Here is a 21,417-nt window from a genome sequence, read left to right as displayed (position 1 = left end):
AGTAAGTAATTTCTCTGGACAAAAAATGGTTATGCCTCTTTAAATTAACTGTAAATCTAAATGAACTTAGTGTACATATATACAAGTATGCAGACCAATACAGGATATCACTTATTTTCATACCTTTATTAATATTATTCATAAAATCACCTACTAAGAATAAAATTCTGTTAAAATACTAGCACAGAATTGCTTTTAAAGGTAAGATTAATATAAAACATGGAAAAATAAAAGTAACTTGCTAAAGATGCTGGAAGGGAAGCATTTAATTAAAAATATAAGGGTCAGGCAATCTAAAAGCAATAATGAAAATCTGTCTTAAACCTAGTGTACTAACCTTGAGAGTTACATCATATGCCTTCATTGCACCAAGCCAAGAACAGATTTAAGGGGGGAAAAAAAGAGAGATGAATTCAGTGGATTCTGTCAATTGACTGAAGTTTTTGCATAGTTTGACTTCCAATCTTTTGTTATTTCCATAATTTGTAGACAATATCCTTCATATTTTCTCTGTAACTGAAAACCACAATTTCCATATGTATATAATAGAACTTGAACCCTTGATTTTTATTATATTGTCTCAATAAGGTGTCTACCTAGACCATAGTGTTTCCCCTGAGGAGACCTGTTGATTTACAAAGAACACAAGCGAAGCTAGCTTGAGAAGACAGTTCAGTGAGTAGACTATGCTCACCCACCTGCAACCACTACTGCTGTTTTAGTTCAGTCATGTAGGCCCTGTCACTCTCCGACATGCTTCCAGCTGGTTGCCTTACAACCAGAACAGTGTTGCCGCACATGTGCTTGAGGCAGTCATGCTGCCATGCTTTATTATTTAATTAAAAAAGAAGAAAGAAAGAAAAAAATTACTAAAAATAGAGAGTTATCCAATTTAGGAACTTTTGCCTTCCTACTGACAAATAACGCGCCTGGAAGGTTATTAGCCACATGCCCTGACATGCTTTGTGACTGGTTATGACCTACGGAGACTGAAAATCTACTGATCTCTCTACACCTGGAGAGAGAAATCTGCTTCCTTCCAGTCAGAATATAGCAGTAGAGGTGTGTATATGTGTGTGTGACAGAGAGAGGGGGGAAAAAGAAAAGAAAAGAAAAAAGCAGTGAAGGCAGGTGGTTATGAAAGTACACAAGTGGCCAATAAAACCTTGCGGTTTTGGTTTTGGTTTTTTTAATGAGCCACAGCAGCGAAACAATTTTAATGGGTAGCATTCTCAGAACATGGCCGAACGATTTTTAAGGCTGTACAGAACCTTTGTCAAGAGCAATGAAAATTCATGAAATGTGTTCAGAAATGCAAACAAACTCACAAAAAGATGTGCTAAGGGTATAAACTAGTCTTCTGTAGAATATCTCACTTTCCGAACAAATCAGTAAGACATCAGGATCTATCATTTATCATAAACCATAAATCATAGAGGCATCCTTGATTGCTCGCTTAATGAAAAAGAACTTTTTGCTTAAGTGGTATAACAAAGTTCAATGTCACTTAACAGACAAGTGTCACTAAAAAAAGTAATGTTTTCTCTTCAAATTGTAGATCACTATTCAAATTCAGCATTATCTGAAAACTTTCAACAAAAATTAATGGAAGTATGTTGTTGACCGAAAACAGGAAATGAAATCAAATGTTAACAGCTGATACCTAGCATCTGAAAAAATCTATATAATTTATGTTTCTGTGATATTGAATTAATTCTAAAAAGCAGCAGAAGAAAATACTATAAAAATGGACTAATAACCAAACTTTCAGCACAGACAGTTCACTCTTTCAAGGAGGAATGAATTTTGATGGGACACAATACAATAAATCATGAAAGCCAAATTTGAACAAAATTTCTTTCAGTTCAATGGCAATATTCATATATCTGTAATGCTGTACTCATTAATTTGGTGTCAAACAAATTGGAGGGCTGTTTTTCTTTAATTCTAGACCCCTCCCCCAATGAGTTAGAAAATAACCACATATGCATGTAAACTAGGAAGTTGCAGTTTCTTACTTTGTTGCTATTTTCTGTGACTGCAAATCTTGATCTGTCACCCAACACAGTGCTCCTCAGTAATAAAGCTACCATTCCCCCTGACACCTTCAGACACATCTGATATGTGCATCTACCCAGCAACGCTATAATTTTAATAATGACAAAGGATTGCATATGATTAGTCTTTCTTGTTTTGTTTTCCTTTGTCTAAAAATATCACCTAATTTTACATATATTTTTGTATTTTTGTCATTGTCTCTCATAACTCAGAACATGAACTGAAATTTCCACAACATCAAATCTGTCTGTCTTTTGTATGTCTACTAAACTTGAAAGCCTGTCTTTACAGCTTTGTGATACTCACTACATTGTCAGTTTAGAGGACACATTGTAAATATAAACGTATATACAGTTCAGCTTAGACATAATTTCAGTCACATTTTAATACACCATGAAAGAATTACGTTGTAAAAGGCATTGCCAAAAAAAAACTTGTAGCACATTGCACCAAACTATTTAAATCTGGGCCCAACCGTCTTTCTTAATCAAATTGCGATCAGTCACGCTGAAAATATCTAGCTGGCTATTAATTTGTTCTGAACTGCTGTCCACTAAGAAGTCAAGTATTCACCTGCATTCTTTTTCTGCTCTTCCCCCTCCCCTCCACCAAAAATCAAAGAGATAAACATAAACTCCCCAGTTGCTTTCGAGTTCAGAAGTGTTTACCCTCCACCACTGGTTTCATATAAGTAAAAATCCGTTCCATGTCACCAACCAGACCTCTTTAAAATGACAGATAAACACACAGAGCTTGTTCAAACAATTTTATAGGATTGGATGTGCCCAGCATGTGCATATGTCTTAAAGTAAACTCTTAACGAAGATAGTTTTAATTAGTCATCTGTTGATGTTACTCTATGAAACTCTAATAATTCTTCCAGAGAACAAAATCCATATAGGTGCTGGAACTAGGGGGGGTAGGGAGGGGACTGCAGCTGTACCCCTGGCTTGAAGTGGTTTCCATTGTATACAGGGTTTCCAGTTTGCCTCAACAGCTCTGAGCATCCCCACTATAAACATTGTTTCAGCACCCTGCCAAAATCTTTATCAGCGACCTTCCCCTTCCCCTGCTTCCTTCAGGCTCTTATTTAACGGCACACACACACACCCCCCAACACACACCCTCCTCCTTTCAGGGTGGGATCCTACCAGGTGGGGGAAGCCAGCGCCACGTGTGCGGTACCCCTCCCTCCCACTTTACAACCGGAATGAGGCTTCCGAAAAGGGATGCTGCATCTTGAAGCCAGACAGGAGGGGGGAAGGGAGGGGGCTGAGGAGGGACGGAGGGAGGCTGGGAAAAAAGAAATCATCGCCTCTGACCTCTAGTGAAGTGCCCGGTTTTTTCTTGAGCTCCTCACATTTCCTAAATTTGCAGATCTGGTGTCCCGTTTTGCGGTTCCTGCAGCTGCTGCAGACGCCGCAGTTGATGAGCCGCTTGCAGGGCACGCAGACCCCGCACCTTTTCCTCTTCTTCTTGGCAGGGTTGCCGGCCCCTCCCGCCCCGCCTCCCCCTGCCGCCCCCCCGCCGCTCCCGCCGCCGCCGCCGGCGGCTCCCAGGGAGGAGGCGGACGAGGAGGAGGAGGCATGGCTCTGCGGGCAGTCTGCCAGGTTGGCAATTTGAAACGCGCTGTCCGTGACGGCGGCGGAGGCGGCGGCGGGGGAGTGCAGGGCTGTCATGACGATGACCCCGGGAGGTAATGAGATGCCCCCTAGAGCAGGGAGGGCGGAAAAAGTCCCCACGCGCTCGGGGAGGTTCATGATCTCCGCTTCGGCGGCGCCGCACTTGAGCTTGTTCATGCACTCCCCCGCCAGAGGTCTGCAGTGCTCGGGGGCCAGGCCCGAGAGGAAGTTGTTATTGGCCATTTGCAAGGCGGGCTGCTCGGCGGGCGGGCAGCCGGGCTTGCCCAGCCGCTGCGACTCGTTCCGGTGGGGCAGGCTGCCGCTCCGGCCGGCGTGCAGCGAGGCGGCGGCTGCGGCGCTGCTGCTGGAGGCGGCGGCGGCGGCGGCTTTCCGTGCACCGCCCGGGCTGCTGCCGCCGCCGCCGCCGCCGCTGCTGCTGCTGCCCCAGAGCATGGCGGTGGCGGCGGCGGCCGTGGCGGTGTCGCAGTTCCAGGGGGACATGCCGATGCGGGCGGCGGCGGCGGCGGCCGCGCTGGGGAAGATGGGGGTGGTGATGCGGGCGATCTTGGCCGCCTGCGGGAAGGCGCCGCCGTTGGTCTTGTAGAAGGTGGCGAAGGAGCGGTAGCGCTCCATCTCCGAGTTGTAATCCACAAGGCTGTTCAGGGCCCCCTCGGGCAGGTGGGTATCCTTGGGCAGCCCCGGGGCCTCGGGGTTGGGGCCGCTCTCCACGCACACGTTGGTGTTCATGCTGGCTGGAGGGGCAGGGGGAGGAAGGGTGGACGGGGGGCTGCAGCAGCGAGGGGCAAGGCGGAGGGCCACAGGAGCCGCCGTCTGGCTGGGATCGGGAGCTGGGTGGCTGGGGAGGGGGGAGGTTAATCCTCTTTGGGGGACATGTCTGCAGCCGGCACACGGTCAGGCAGCCTCTTCGTCTGCATCCTCTCTGGAACCGGGGCAACTACAAGAAAAAGTCATTTCCCAAAAGGTGTCAAGGCACATGAAACGCGCGCGCGCTCGCGCCGCGGCGAGCTCAGCGCCTTCCAGCGCCACCCGCACCGCCGCCAGCCCGCTCCCGCCTCGCCTCCCCCTGCGGAAATGCCTTCAGAGCCGGGCACCCGGCATCCCTGGGGAGGGGCGCTGACACATGCAGAGCAGGGGTGGAGGAAGGGCGAGCCTACCTAGAAGCAGAGGGCAGCTGAACATTATGAAATGGGTGGACGTATGCTGCCGGGGCATGCAGATGTAAAGGAAAGCGGGAAGCAGCGATGGTCTGGGGAAGCAAAGGGACAGGAAATTAGCAAGTGAAGTACTGAGAAAGTCCAGGATGCATTAGAGAATAAACTGTCAGCAAACACAATGCTGAGACCCTGTCCCCCAGACAAGCTGAACTAAGGGGGCGTGGGGGGGGGTCGACCAGCTGCCACTGTGTCCTTCTGTGTCTGACGGTCATTAGTTTGAATCCCAGCACAGCTGGTTGTGTTAGGGTCTTAATTCAATATACCAAGGACAGGTCTCAGTTGGAGGAGCCATTTGGTGGCGGTGGTGCTTGTGGGGTAGAGAGGGTGGTGTTCTGCTTGTTTAAAATAAATGAAAATGGAGAGGAGATGAAAGTGTATAAGCCAGGCGATTTCACAGGTTTTGACCTCAGAACCTGCAGCTGTACTAAGGACTGAACATCTCCAATTCTGGAAGCTCTTTTTCACCTCCAAGCCATGGGGGCTGCACAAGACTGTTTTTAAAAAAGCACCTCCTATAGGCATTACAGGAACATACATTGGTTTATTTAAAAAAAATCAAGTATGTGGGCACCTGCTGAACTGACCATTCGTGGGATTGACCAGTTTATTATTAATTATTATTATTATAATTATAAAAGTTTAATGCAGGAATAAGGATTTCTGTGCCTTTTATTTCTCATAGGCCATTCTTGGGACAGATAAAGGGATGTTTTAATATGGAGATCAGGGAGAAAGATCCACTATTTCAGCCTTTAGAAAGTAAAGCAAAACATAACTCAAACATAATTCTATTATGAGAATCTGCTTTCTAGATTCTTCACCTGAATATTTTAGATATTTCTAGTATCTTTAGCTTCATATATATGGACCAGAAACATTTACTTCAGGGTCACCAAATGGCCCAGTACTGTTTCAGGCTAAAATATGTATGGTTCAAATGGTTATCACTTACAGTAATTAGGACCATAATTAGATTAATGAACCCTTTATTGCCCAACCTCCTAGGTTCAAAAACTTCATTTTGTACTGATGTTATTCTAAAAACAGGGTTTATATGAACAAATCCAGCTTAAAGTAGAATAAGTCTAGATAAGAAACCTCAGTCTCCTTTGGATTAGGAACTAGCATGCATCTTCCATTCACAGAAAGACCCTAATCACACATGAACCACCTCTATTTGCACATCAGGAAAAACAGACCGCTGCTTCCTTCAGGGGGTCTGATGGCAATTAAAAGGGTGCCCCCAAAAAGCTCCAGGCTTGGAAGAGAAAGGCTACACATTTACAGCCAGAAACACCTTCTAGTTTCTATAAATGAAACTGTAACCTCATGTCCATAATAACAACTACTCAATAAAACTAGTTTTGCCAACCATGTGTAGGAAATTCAGACAACTGGGGAGGGAAATGTGTTAATATTTTAGCTTTTATTTAATTCAAAATCTTCAATAATGCAAGCATTTTTGCTTGATTTTTATAGCATTCAAGTGGCTTTTTCTGCACCATTTCTTTGCTTATTACCTTGCCAGTCCCCCATCCCTATCCCCCTTCAAGGTTTATCACCACCAGAAAGGAGAAAATGATGGTGCCCACCAACCAGGTCATTATTGTTTAATCGATGCATCTCTGGAGCATGAAAAGGGCACCTAAGACACAGCTATTGATTTTTTTTTCTTAACTATAGACCGCATTTAGAAATCACAATAAAAATAGCTCTCCAGATTGCATGATTTGGTGCCTGCTTAAGCCAGTGTGCCTGTACATGTTCAATATTGCATGTCTGGTCTGCCAGAGACATAGAGATCAAAGGTCATATTTAACATTCAGGAGGAGGGGCGGGTGCAGATTAATTAATAAATTAATCCAGCAGCGCCTTTTATGGCCCAAGTCTCGCATTAATCTACTTTTACGATCCTAGAGGACAGGCACAAAACCACCCCCAAAAAAACCCAACCAACCAAACAAACAAAAAACACAGAAGGAAAAAAAAAAGGTGGGGGGGGGGAGGAAGAGAACCAAACAATCACTTACCAGGCTCTTTATTTGGGGGCTTGCAATTGCAGACGCTACCAGCCTGTCTGCCTTTAATTAGTTGTGCATCGCTCCCTAGCACAAAGGAGAAGAAATATCCAGAGGTGTCTTGGCAGCTCCTCAATTACAACTTTGATACTTGTAAACAAACTGTGGAGGGGGGGTGGGAAAAAAGACGCCGATCCACTCAACAAATACCTGTAAGTGGCTTCCCCCCGGTTGCAGAGAGAAAGGAGGAGGAGGAAGGGGTGGGGGAGAGGAAAGAGCAGGCACTGCGTGAGTGTGTGTGTGTGTGTATGAGAGGGAGAGAGCGCCAGGCTGTGTGCTCGGTGGTCTCCTCTCCCTGGCGCGTTGCTCTCGGTCCGTCTCCAGTCGCTGTGTGCGAGGGAGGGAGCCAGGGAGTCTCTCCCTGTTTGTGTGTGTGTGTGTGTGCGCGGGTGTGTGGCGGCTGGGGGAGGGGAGGAAGGAGGAGGAGGAGGGGAGGGGGTGATTGGCTCCGAGGTGAGGAGGATGCAGGGATGTGGACACCTACTGATGATTGGCTGCAAATTACACCGGGAACTGGAGGCGCACACGGGCCACCGCTTGGCTCCGCAAATCCCCTGCTCAGCGCACGTCCGCCTCCCAGCCTCGCGCGCGGGAGGGCTCGCTAGGCGGGCGGGGGTGTGAGGAGGGGCGGGGGGCTCCCGGAGAGCCATTTGTAAGGAGCCGGCGGCTGGCGGAGGCTCCCAGCCCCTCGGTTCCCCAGCAAACTTGCCTCTGCGCGGGGCTGGCCTGGCTGCTGGGGCCAGGCGGAGCGGGCGCCGCAGAATGAAGTGGGAAGGCCCCGGCTTGTTGCAAGGATGCTTTTCAGGCGCACCCGAGCTCACCCCCTGCCTAAGCATCTCCGGGCGGGAGCTGTTTCTCGGGAGGAGCTGTAGAGGAGGAACAGGAACGGCTGCGCTGAAGTCTGCTTTGCAGTGAACACAGCTTGAATCTCTGAAGTCAAGAGATGGGAGAGACCTTTCACATCGCTCAGTTCAGCTCCCGGCCAGCGCAGCTGACTCGAAACCTCAATCCTCTTAGGCTAAGGTCATGTTTTGCCTCTCCGGCTCTTTATCCATCTCGAAAATATTATTTCTCTCCCTGTAGGTAGGTGCAGAATTTGCCTGGGCTGTGCAAGGACTGTAGGGGGGCGCGGGCACACGTTTCTGCTTTGTGTTTGTTAGGGAGAGACTAGAAGTAAAACTTTTTAAAACTTTGGTACTTGGAACAAGTATCCACTAAGGGGCTAACCAGTGCTCTACATTCAATTTACAGCACTTTTCAACATGGGTATGATCTAGCCAGCTAATATCTGCCTTCATCTTACTGACCTGTGATTATGAAATTTGTGTCTAGCCTGATCTCCATGCATGCTTAGAGAGAGAACACTGACAGGATCAGCCCCCAGAAGTTTACAGTGTGAGGGTGCAATCCTGCATAGGGAGCTATACAGTTGACTCTTGCACCCCAATAGGTTTCTTACAAAGCTGGGAATGACCAAAAATGCCAGAAGGAGGATGACTTTTACAACAGTGAAAGCTTGAGATATGCTTATTAGGTAAGTATCCTGCTAGGGAACCATAGCTCTGGGTGTGTCAGCATTTGAGTTATTGCCCATTTTTTTCTGGGGTTGGTGGCATGACTGTTTTTTATGTGCATCTGACATTTAACCACATCAATGATACACAAATAATGTTTCAGTTGTGGAGCATAAAACAAACCTAAGACCAGACCCTGCAGTCTTTTCTTGGGCGGGGGTGGAGAGGGCTTCTAAATGCTGCAGGATGTGGCTGTATGACAGCTACCCCATGTATGTAGTATTGGATGCTCCGATGCTGGTGAAGAGTGTAGTATAAAAAAACCTAACTAGCTGAATATGGTGAAGAGTGAAAAATGGTATGTATCCTATGCTGGTGAATATGCATTTTAAACCAATTTGTTTTAACGTGGTTCATACCACTTTAATGTTTGTTTCCATGACTATTTTAGCAAAAGTTTGCTGGATGAAATAGAGAGTTTTAAACAAATGTTTCAGCAATGATGAAAAGTGAAGTACTTAAAATTAAAACTATAGTCATGATTATTTCTTCCAGAAAGCTGATTCTGAGTTAGTCATCCAGAGAGGCCATGGACATAAACTATCTGATCTGTGTCCAATCAAAATATCTTGGTTAGTGAATTCTGACTATGAAAAGCTCAAAAACAAAGATCTAAGAGCAAACTGCTTTTGAGGAATCCACTGGTAGAAATATATCTGAACAAACATAATACTTTTGAATATTAATATACGTGTAAAAATATAGCCCATTTGTGGCTTTTTGCAAACCCAAAAAAGGCTAAATTAACTGAATTGTGCATCACAAGTTTTTCATCCAAATTGAATTGCTGACATTGTAATAGGATATTTGCATTCAAGGGAACATTGCCTAATTTAACGTAGAGGATCATGGAAACTAAACAGTTAATACATAAGTAGCTGTGATTATTTTTTCAAAAAATCAGAAAAAAATCTTAAGATTTGTAAAATGTGGGAAAGTAGGGAAAAGGCAGTAATTTCATTCACTTTATTGTGCTCATAAAAGAAAATGATGGCTTTATCATCAAACTGAAATCTTTAAGTCTGTTAAGATATAATATGAACATATATTCTGGGATATTTCATGGAAAGAACTACATTTAGAGAAGTTTTAACTTTTTTCCAACAAAAAATTCATGAGAAATTTTAGCACATGGATTTTATGAGTAGGAGCAGTGGTTGTAGTATCAATGTTCCACAAGCTAAGAAGCATTTACACGGTAGATAAGCTCTTATGGTCGATCAGGTTTATAATCTGCATTTTAAAATTCCCTAAATTAATATTTATATTATGCATCATTATGCCTTATTTGGCACCATTACAGCCAATCAAGAAAATAATCTGGGTGTTTAAATGTCGCTAAATACATAATCTGTAGTTTAAAATTTCAGTACCTAAATAGTTTCACAGTAGATTGTAACAGTTCCAAAGTAGTCAGTGTGGTCTTTCATGACAACTCTGCTGCATTTTTCAGAGTATTATTTATCTAATATTGGTATTTTTATGGGGGGAAAAGAATATAAATGCAAACTATTTATATGTTAAATGACATAGCTCTCTCAGGTGCATTTTGTATTAAGATGCTCAATCCTTGTCACTTTGTTTATAGGCATTACGAGTATTTCAAGGCTATGTCATGTGCCATATGTGATCAATAATCAGTATACGTTTCAGAGATGGTATCATCCTTAATTTTGAATTTACTTGTTTTTGTCACTTTGTGTCGTCACCACATGAATCTCACTTAAACATAATTTTTGTGTGTTAAATTGTTACTTGAATGAAAAATAAACATAAATAAAATAAACAGCACCTTAAAAACTAACACATTTATTTTTTGTTAGTCTTTGAGGCACGAAAGAACTGCTTGTTTTTGTGATACTACAGACTAACATGGCTACCTCTCTGATACAACGTTGAACAAGTTATACTTTACAATAACCTTAGATAGGAAAAGTGAAACACAGATAACCTTTTTCATGTGTAAACAAGAACATTACTTTTACCTTTAATTGTCATATGAAATGACACAGTATGTAACTTATTTGTTTCTTTTGTGGAAATACTTAAAGGTCTTCAATACTTTTTGGAGTGGCTCAGCACTTAAGGATTCTCTGTAAAAAGCTTTTTCTTACTTATCTGTGAACAGATAAGAATATAGGGGGAATGGAATACTGAAAGAAATCCCTAAAAACTGTGAGATAATTAGTTAATACATGTGTAAACATTAGGACTGCATTTTTTAATGGCAGATTTGTTGGGGTGTTCACCCCACACTGGAGTGAAAGGGTTTAGTGGAGGTCTTATGGGCCTGCCAGACCTCATCCCAGAAAGGAGCAGAGGAGGTGAGCCTAGAGAGGTTGCTCAAGAAGCAGACCAATTGGAGGAAGGATGCATGAAGCAGCCAGTGAGGGTCCAGCAGATTAGTACAAAAGGAGCTTCAAAGCAGAGTTAGCTGCTGCAGGAAGCCAAAGAAGAGAGGACGGTGTCCCTAGCAGGCTACAACAAGGACAGCACCTTGGACAGAGCAGTTGATGTCATAAACTGGGGGGAACACCTGGGCTTGGGTAGCTGAATGCTCTGAGATATGGGTGAAGAAAGTTCTGGGATTCTAGGGAAGTGACCAAGGAAATTGAAGCAAAATTGGACAGAGTTAAAAAGAGGCACTGGAGGTTGCTATATGTGGGATTTGTAGATGGAGACCTGAAGCAGCTGGTGGGTCTGGAGGCACCCCACACCTCTCATTTGCTACTGTGAGAGTGGCTTGACAGGTACACAGATGGTGATATGGTCAGCGGTGCAAGTCATAAAAAGGATGCAGCAGTACTTAGAGTGAGGTGAGTCTGCAGAGAAAATGGTGGAAAAGGACCACCAAGAGAGGGTGGGCTAGCTGGCAGCGCTAATTCCTGGGATGGCCAACAGGAGAGTGCCACTATGGTGAGTGGATCCCACCACAGCAAGTTGAAAGAAAATATTCAGAGTCAATGAAAAGAACAAGTTTTGATAGAAAAACAAAATATTAAAAATCACAGGTGATGTTTATTTTCATCCAAAAAACTTATTTATGTGAAAATCTGCTGGGCCCTGGTTGGCTGCTTCAGTGATAATGAATGTGGAAGCCAAACCTCTGTAAATACTAGGACTGGTGAGAAAACAAACATGAAAAAAATGTGAAATTCCATTTCTGTTCTTTGTTAAAATTTTATGTTTGTTGATGCTTTTTTTGGCTGTGTGTTCATAAGGAATTAGGCTCCTAATAAGAAATCTTTGGAAGCCAGGAGCCTAACTCCTTTGGAGCATTCAGCCCTTTGCGATTAGCTCTGGTGAATGCTTTTGACCTGAGGTTTGCAAATCCATCTTGGCCCATCTGTATTATAAATACTGTGTCCAAATGGGAGAAGAAGGTGAAGTTAATGATCTCTTTGGAGATAAAAGTTCTCCAATAAAGTCTACTCGCTTGGGCTTTTTCTGTCAGTATTGGCTTTCTGCTCTCGTCACTTCCCAAAAAACCCCAAGCATGACTCTATAGCTCTCAAGTTTGTTCACCAGTGGCCTGATGCTGCAACTTCACACAGGAAAAATTCCTGTTGATGTGAATGGGAATTTTGCCAAGTCCAGACCGTTACCAGTTGGTTGCAAATCAATTTGGAATGGGGAAATTGACCATTGGGGCTGCGTTACTGCAAGTGTGCAGAGCAATAAATTGCATCCTGCTATGAACAACTGTAACTCTGGGAAATGTGTCTGAAATAGTGAAGGGTTTTGCAGAAATGCATTTCCCTAGTTGTGTAGGAGTGATAGATGGCACACAGATTTTAATTGTAGCACCTGGCCACCTTGCAACAGACACCACTAGAATGGGTACTTCTCCATGGTGCTGGAGGTTCTTGTGGATTACCATGACCATTTCATGCACATCAACACAGGGTAGTCTGGGAAGGTGCATGACACACACATCTTTGATTACACTGGCCTATGCAGAAAGATGAAATTGGGAACTTCCTTTCCAGACTATAAAAACACAGTGGGGGATGTTGAAATGCCTATAAAATCCCGTGTGCCCCTACTAGCCATGGCTTATGAAACCTTACGAGGGATACATGGATAGCAATAAAGAGCAATTCAGCAACAAGCTGCACAGGTGCTTGATGACAGCTGACACCTTTGGCATATTGAAAGCATGCTGGTGATGCTTCTCTGGCAGGCTAGACCTTAATGAGGATATTCTTGTGGTCATAGCCATATGCTGCATTTTTCATAATCTCTGCAAATCTGAGCATGAAATATTTGCTCAGGGGTGGAGTGCCGAGACAGCATGCTTGACTGAGTTTGAGCAGCCACATCGTAGGGTTATCAGAGGAGCCCAGAAGGTGGCAATTTGAATCAGGGAGGCTTTTAGGCAGCACTTTGACTAAGAGGATCTATAATGTATATCCATGGCATACATGATTCAATGTTACATTGCATGTAGTTTTCCTAGGAGTTACTGGTTACGTTTGGGGCCACATATTCCAGTAAGAAAATTATTGACGGGCCTATGAATGTATTGGTAGAGTTTGCAATCTGGATTTGCCTTTATTCTAAAAGAGATATTAAACTGAAACACACCAAAACAGAGGTGCTTGCTGGGACAAGAGGAACTCAGAAAGGATGGACATTCACAACTGTGTGTAATTCCAGCTATCATTGTGAAAGTTGTCGGAGGGGGGTGGGATGAAGGGGAAACTAAGGCATCCCAAAAGTGGAAAGGAATATATGAGTTGATGCTAACTCACAGGCCAAATATGGATATGATCATGGGATTAGCTTCGACACAGAGCTGATTGGGGGAACTCTACTTTGGTAGGCTTACCTACTCCAAGTTATTGAAAATTATTCACAAGGTACACATTAGCAAGCAAAGTACAACAGGATGTACTTTGTATATGTATCTGTCTGGATAAGAGGCTATTTGGCCTGCTTACATCCCTTTCTGCTGTGGGGAGTTCCAGTCCCAAAGCGCCTCACATCAGGGCTGCAGCGGATATTGCTCCAGATGGGGGAAAAGGCTGAAGCACCCCTGAGGCAGGGAGTCCCCAGTGAAACTTAGCTAGGGGTGGGACCTCACAGTAGGGCGACCATATCTCCCTGTCCCAAATACGAGAGGAGGAGGGGTGGCTCCACCAAGCCCCGGAGAGCAGGGAAGGAGGCAGCAGCTGCAGGTGCTCCCCAGGAGCCCTGCAGAAGGAACAGCTGCCAACCCTGGCCCCCAGCCCTGGGGAAGCTCTGGCCACCAGGAAGCTGCAGCTGCTGGGAACCCCAGGAAAGCAGCAGCAGCAGCAGCTGGCCCCCACGCCCAGCCTCAGGGAACCAGGAGCCCCAGGGAAGCCTTTTTGGCATCCCAGATACAGGACTGTCCCGCTCAGTACAAGACAGATGGTCACCTTACCTCACAGTGACTTAAACATTAAAATACTGTTCCTGTTTTTCAGCAACCAAAATATGGATAATGTACCAGTGTACAAAGCATCTGGTAGTTATTTTCCAAAATTATTTGAGCAAACTTTAGTCTGTTATGATTTTGCTGCTGGCTGCAGCTAATAATTTGTTCTGTTTTTTTTTTTTTGTAAAGAATAGACCCCCAAAAGAAATTTGCCAGCATCTGTCTCAATCAAAATGCAGGAAGTCAAAACAAGGAAACAGCCTTTAAAAGAAGTGAGAGCTATGTTCTCTGAATGTAGATTTTTTTAAAAAATTACTTTGAATTTTGCAGATTGTAGTAATTCTACAGTTATTTTTGAGGAGATTATTGTTGGTTTTGTCTACAAAAAAACCCTGAGGAAATTGTCTGCTACTTAAAATTTGGTGCTCCCATGAAATGTTACCACTTAATATTTTCACAGAGACTTTTTCAGAGGATCACTAGAAAACATGAACTTCATTACTAGTGTGAATTAACATAGGTTAATTGTGCAGCCTATGAAAGGATTTTGTAATGGTTGTCATAGGCGTCAGACATTTACAATTCTATTTAAGAATGTTTAGTTAATACTTTTAGATAAATTACAACTGTTACCTAATTATTGTTTAGTGTCAGTTTTATTGTCAGATATCTAAAATTGTTTGCAAACAGCTGCCTAAAATACGTCTATTGATTATACATCAATGAAGCATCAAAAATATATCGTGTCCTTCCATCATTCAATTCATGGCATAAATTTCATTATAACTGCCAATCAGTGGGCACTTAAAATACTTAAAAACACAGGTGGGACTGAGCAAAATTAGAATATTTTCTCATCTAACAGAAATTTTGAACATTTTTCTCAAAAATTGGACAATTTGAGGGCCATTTTTATTGCATGTTAGTGAGAAAGAGAGTAAATGTTGCACGTTTGTTGTGAAATCAGACTATTTGAGTGTAGCTGAAGTCAGTGACAGCTTTTGGTCTCCTCCATGTCTCAAGTTAGACCTTTTAAATATTGAGGCACACACAACTTCGGGGGAAAGACATTACTTTGCAGTGGCCTGTGCTGTTAACCCAAAACAGATATAACTATAAACAAATCAGAAGAGGGGCTGTGTACAGATTCTGTCCTCCCTCCCACGTGTATCACGAGGTGAGTTATAAAGACAGAGGCAGAATAAGGTGTAATTCGGAGAGCATTTATTATAGATAACAAGTAAATTAGGCAAGGGCCCCTTCAGGTAACAAAACAAGATACAATAAACACTCAGTTGTTAACATGAGATGTTATGAGATTGAACCTCAGAGCCCTGAAACCCCTTAACAATTTCTATAAAACAGAGGAAAACCACAGTGGATGCTACAGTGATATCCAAAGATAGGAACACACAACAACAAGGACTCAGGATACCTAAAGGGACAAAGGTGAACTCTGGTCCTAGGAGTCAGGAACTCAGCATTCTTCTCCCTCTGGGTAGGTCTTGTTGTCTTGCCCTTGCAGTCTCTGTCCTCGTAATCTTGTGAGCTGGTGCGCGATGAAAAGGATGCATGCAAGTAGGTGGTGTTGATGTACACCAAAAGTCCAAAGTCCTGGTTTCTCTAGGGCTTTTTCTGCAGCTTGGCCTTTCTTATGGGACTGACAACCACACAGATGGGCAGCTCTGAGTGATGGCTACACCACCCTGAAGTAACCTACAATTACTAGTGTTGACAAGAAGGGAACGATGATGGAAATATTGGTTTGGGTAGGCTCACCCATCTGACTTAAAGATTAAAGGTTTGCACCTTTCCATTGGTCAACTTTAGTCCAGAGCAACACAAGTCCTGGATCTGAGGTGGTTCTCAAGATTCCCAGCCATCACACAAGCAACATTGTTGGCAATACTTATAGGTCATTTATTTTTAACAGCATGATGGCATCAAACAAGCAAACACTCAGGTGTAACAGATACAAACTGAATGACATTGAGTTACAGAATAGATATCCAATTACAAACAAAATTGACTTAATTAACTATTCTCATACAGCTTGCTCAACTAGCTGCACTTAAGGTTTGCACTTATGCTATGAGAGAAAATGTCATACTCACTATAACTCCTCAGTGCTCTGGTGACAAGGTCGCTCCATGCCACACCCAGTGAGGAACATGACAGTAATGAATATAGGTACAGAACAGAGATTTACAGATTAAGAAAAGAAAGGTTGGTTCCAAAGATAAGGAAGGAAACACACTCAAGAAAGCATGAGTCTGTTCTGCCTTGGGTGGGACTCTCTGCTTCCTCACCCGTATATAGGCCTTTTTATTACTGTGCTTAAATACCTCTGCTAAATTAAGCATCCACCCCTTTGGAATTCTGGTGTGTCCAGATTTGATTGGGTCTTTAGGGTCTTCCCCTGTGACTACACCTGTACACGAGGTATGATGTCAGTCCTTGTGAGCAAATTCCAAGAGGGGGTCAGGAAAGTAGCACAGAATGACATTATTTGACCTTTGACTGAATGTTCTGAGTCAACAGGGTGATGGCCATTTTTTGCCATTGCATCTTCCTGTTGATAGCCAAAAGAATGGGATTCTGACCACAGAATAAGGGGAAATATTAACACAAATCCACATATATATTCTTCAAGACCAACTAAGCTACCATAAATGGAGAAAAATAAATATCTTTACCCCAAAGGGAAAATCCCTATACAAAAGCCCCTTGCAGATTTTTCTGCAGATTTCTTGAGATTACTTCTCAAATAAACCAAAAATAGGCCTCCCCATTAACCTAAATACGCTACTCTACAATTAACACATACACTTCTAAGAGTAATAGATATATAAAAAATAAGCTTTAAGCACACTGATATGCTCAATAAGCTAAATTCTATAGGCTACACTAGGCAGATTAGACTGTCACATGACTTAACCATCGTAACCTTTCCCTCTTCGATTTGGAAAATACTAGAAAGGGTGCCAAATTTTCTAAGAAGAAAGGTGTCCAATATGAAGGTTAAACTGTACTTTACAAATCCAAGGTGGAGTGTACAGAAAACAGGTCAGAAACATTTTACCCAACACCATGAGGCCTCTCTGGACTATTTAAGTCCTACTTGTACCCATAAGTTAAGTGGTGTATTTGACCTTGTTCTGTTCCAGGTGTAAAATTTATCTTTAGGAAGCAATTCTGAACATATCAACATTAATTAGTGGAGCATTTTCAGACTGCATCACTGAGGTGGCATTTTTATCATTCTCAGAGTTGGCCTCTGACTGCTTTCCTAGCTGTACTTGTTCAGCATTGCTCTGCCAGTGTGGGGAACCTTATCTGCTGAAACTCACCAGTATCAAGTTATTGGGCAATTAAGTCAGTCAGCTATAGAGAGCAATGTTGAAAAGAAAAAAGGTTGATGGAAAAAGAAATAGATAAACTTCCTTGTCCTACCATGCAGTCTAGATTCATCTGAGATCTGTTAAAAGCATAAAATAATTTGAACTCTAAGGCATGTCTACACAGGATCACTTGGGAAAGTTAAGGGGAATCAACTAAAGATGTACATCAACACTCATATATTAAAGTGCATTAAATTCCCATGTGGATATCTTCACTCGGGTACACTGGTCTTACTTCATTCTTGAACATACTTAAACATACGGGCATTTACTTCATATCTTTAAATAATTCTCCAAAATTTACCTGGGTGTTTCTGTAGAGCCATGCTCTTAGAGTTCCGCTTGTATTATGTAGGCCAGGTCTATCCTAGAAAATTAGGTCAATTTCACATCAGTGGTGATGTGAAAAATGCACACTCTTGAGCAATGTTAAGATGACTTTAGTCCATTAAAGACAATACAAGTCCAAAGGAAGAATTCTTCCATCAACCTATCTACTGCTTCTCAGGGACATTACTTGCGCTGGTGGGAGAACCCCCAGCACTGATGTGTGTTGTGTCTACACTAAATATTGCAGCTGTGCCACTGTAGCTTTTTAAGTGTAAACATATACTTTCAGTACTCACAAAGATATTAAACAGTATGAAGTAAGTTTCCACATGATTTCATCCCGTGTAAGATTCATCATTTTTTCTATTACTTCCACCTATAATTAAGAACAGACTTCTGGGTGTCCTGCTGTATCCCATATAAAGGGTTTTTAATTTTTTTTCCAGGATAGCAACTCATTTTAGATTCCTGTTATCAACTTGGTACCTTAATGGGCATTTACTCCTTACAGTTTCAAACACTGGGCTGTTCTATTTCATTCAAAGATACACTTCTTGCACTGTCTCCAGAATCCTGGTCCAGCCCCAGTGGAAACTTTGCCTACAGCCCTTCCTCTTCAAACTCAGTTTACACTGGTCGTATTCAGAATCCTCATTCAGTAATAAGTAAGTCAGTTTTTCCCCTTGTTCCACACAAAGAGATCCAACACTTTAATTGTTCTTGAGTAATTATCAGTAGTCTCAAAATCAACCTTTGCTTCCTAGAGTGTCAGTCAAGATGCAAAGATGCTTGACTAGGGTATGTGGCAGTTCTAGTAATCATGTAGTTAGAGAATAACACAGTAATGTCCAAAAGCCCCCATTGGGATTGGGAAGGCATTGTGTTAGGTGCTGTACAAACACAGGAAGGTGCAGTCCCTGCTTGAAAAACCTCACATTTTAAGAACCCAATTCCAGAAAAGCTTTGGACTTGTCTACACTGAGACATTGATCACAATAGTAATGGTCTAACAGGACACAATTGCAATGTAATGAGCAATAAAAGGGGAGATGAAGAAGAAATACAGACAATAGTAATAAGAGCTTGTGGTTACATAGGTTGCTTTGTGGTTCTAAATCAAATGAAGTTTTTTTTGTTATTTTGTACCTGATTTATATTGTTTCTCTTTTATAAATAAAGTCAGCTGCCCCAACCTGCTATGAAAGTGCAGGCATCATCAATTGGCTGATTCCTTGTAGGCATCATAAAAGGTTTTCAAAACTGATAGAATGAGGAATACATGAGGTAGGTGCTACAGCATCTACTGAATCTGCAGATACACTTATGTCTTTAGTACCTCTCAATTCTTTCAGAGTTTTAAGCCAGTCAGGTTGATCTTGTAAACTATAAAAGTCAGGCATCATAAAACAGTACTATCATTCAGTATGAAGATATAATCTCTTTCTGATCATCGTTTGTTTATGATTCTGGTGCTTCACTAACATCCTAATGAAATACTTTTCCCTAATATCCAACCTACACCTTCCACCACTGCAACTTGAGACCTTTGTTCCTTGTTCTGTCATCTGCCATCACTCAGACTAGCCTGGCTCCATCTGCTTTGGACCCCCCCGCACACATGCACACACACTCCATTTCAGGCAATTGAAGGCTGCTATCAAATTCCCCCTCATTCTTCCCTTCTGCAGACTAAATAAGTCCAGTTTCCTCATTCTCCGCTCATAAGTAATGTGCCCCAGCCCCCTAATAATTTTTGTTTCCCCTCAATGGACTCTGTCCAATTTGTCTACATTCTTCCTGTAGAGAGGGACCCAAAATCAGACTCAGAATTCCAGATGTACCATCACCAGTGCTGAATAGAGAGGAAAAATTACTTCCCTCACTTTGCTGGCAATGCTCATATTAATGCAGCCCAGTATGCCATTGGCCTTCTTGGCAACAGGGGCACACTGTTGACTCCAATCCAGCTTCTCCTGTGCTATAATCTCCAGGTCCTTTTCTGAAGAACTGCTGCTTAGCCAGTTGGTACTCTTGTATTTAATTAATCCTCCCAATTTCTTTTGCATTAAAATGTAATGTTCATTTATTAGAAACTTTTTGCTCTCACCCATACATTTACCATCTCACTTTTTCTCTTTTCACTTTCCTGATTCCAGATCTTTCACTAAGCTTGACTGCTGTTTTTGCTAGGCCACCAAAACTATGCCATGTGTATTATACCTCAGGTTAGATCATTAATTCCTACCTCTTTGATTTAGCTGCAGCCTCATTCAGATGGCTGTAACATTTCATATCCCTCAATTTTCTTTTTCTGCAAGTTTGAAACTCAACTTTGGTTCTGCTTCCTTAAACATTAGAAGAAAGTACATTTCTTTTATTTTGACCTCATTTCTTCAGCTGACATCATTTAGCTTTTTACTGATGTTTCCCCCAAATTGTGGGTTTGCCACTTAATACAAAGGATAGTATTTCCATGTTTTAGTTAAGCTATTCAAGTACATCATCTCTAGATTCACTCCACACTTCTGCCTTTGTAATATTGAGTTCAGTGTTGCTGCCCAGTTCACTCGGGAATTTCTGTTGGGGCAAATGTACTTTTCCCTATACTGATAGGCTGTGGCCACACTAGCAGCTCATTTTGAAAATTATTTCGAAATTAGGGGTAATTTCTAAATGAGCAGGAGAGCGACTACACAGCAATTGCTCATTTCGAAATTAATTTCAAAATTAAAAGGCATTCATTTCAAAATCATTATTCCACTCCCGTGTTGGGAATAACGCCTCCTTTCAATGTTAATTTAGAAATTAAATGTTTGTAGCTGCTCCCTGGCTGCCATTTCAAAATGAAAAGTCCTTCACAGACCTGGCCCCTCCCATCAGCAGCCAGAGCTCTATGACTGTCAGCTGCGGGTGCCTTAAAGCTGCAGGGACACAGAAACCCCATGCGGGAAGCTGAGAGTGTGCTGGCAGACGTAGGAGCACAAGGTGGCCACATGGCACTCCCTAGCACCCCCAGAAAGCGACATCCCTCCATGGCTGGATCAATGGACAGCAGCCAAGACTGCCAGGATCCCCGTGGAGCCAAGGGGTCTGGGCGGTGGGACTCCCAGGGCTCTGGGCAGCCCCCAAAGAGGAGGGGGCCCTCTGGCTGGAAGCTGAAGTCCAGGACCTGCTGGCTGTCTGCGGGAAGGAGAACATCCTGCTCAGGATGGAGGGGCGGAAGAGAAATGCGGATGCCTTCGCCCACCTCTCCAGCAACCTCGCCGCAAGGGGCCACCCCCACTGGACCCCCAACCAGGTCCGCTCCAAAGTCAAGGAGCTGCGGCAGGGCTATTCCCGAGCAAGGGACTCAGCCAGGCACTTAGGAGCAGTGCTGGCCACCTGCCCCTACTTCAGGGAGCTCCACCAGCTGCTGGGACTCAGGGAGGCTGCACCATCTGAGAAGACGCTGGACATGGTGGAGCAAGAGGGGCAGGGCGAGGAGCCTCAGCCGGGAACCTCAATGGCCCCTCTTGCTGCAGGCCCTGAAGTACCTGCTGGCACCGGCGACAGTGACAGCAGGAGTGAGGGATTGCTGTGCATGGCTGAGCCCTCTGAGGGCCCTAGCCAGGCTACCTTCACACGGGCCTCCCCTGAACCACTCAAGGAACCCTCAGGTAGGACCGGGCCTGGGGTGCCCTGGGCATGAGGGGAGGGGTGGTCCCTGTTGCAGCCAGTA

At 43.4% G+C, this 21,417-nt stretch overlaps 1 protein-coding gene and 1 long non-coding RNA gene across 6 annotated transcripts in view; one reads left to right on the top strand and one right to left on the bottom strand.

Annotated features, from left to right (window-relative positions):
* Nucleotides 1-7,348, bottom strand: part of CXXC4 (CXXC finger protein 4) — a 28,958-nt gene extending 21,610 nt beyond the window's left edge. The window contains exons 1-4 of one of the 5 annotated variants that reach the window (XM_074993495.1): nt 6,946-7,348; nt 4,856-4,947; nt 3,381-4,635; nt 338-358 (exon numbers count right to left, since the gene is read on the bottom strand). In XM_074993495.1, the coding sequence (XP_074849596.1) occupies nt 338-358; nt 3,381-4,427 (1,068 nt within the window). In that variant the 5' untranslated portion in view covers nt 4,428-4,635; nt 4,856-4,947; nt 6,946-7,348. Of the gene's footprint in view, nt 1-56; nt 4,636-4,855; nt 4,948-6,945 lie in introns of those variants that run through there. The other 4 variants (XM_074993494.1, XM_074993496.1, XM_074993492.1 and 1 more) reach the window with 4 other exon arrangements.
* Nucleotides 3,611-21,417, top strand: part of LOC142012750 (uncharacterized) — a 72,337-nt gene continuing 54,530 nt past the window's right edge. The window contains exon 1 of the long non-coding RNA XR_012645453.1: nt 3,611-3,668. This is a non-coding gene — a long non-coding RNA (uncharacterized LOC142012750). The remainder of the gene's footprint in view (nt 3,669-21,417) is intronic.

This window comes from Carettochelys insculpta, chromosome 4 (genome assembly GCF_033958435.1).
Source record: "Carettochelys insculpta isolate YL-2023 chromosome 4, ASM3395843v1, whole genome shotgun sequence".
In the NCBI taxonomy this organism is placed as follows: Eukaryota; Metazoa; Chordata; order Testudines; family Carettochelyidae; genus Carettochelys; species Carettochelys insculpta.
The sequence above is the reverse complement of the archived record's forward strand: the minus strand, read 5'-3'. Positions and strand labels throughout refer to the sequence as shown.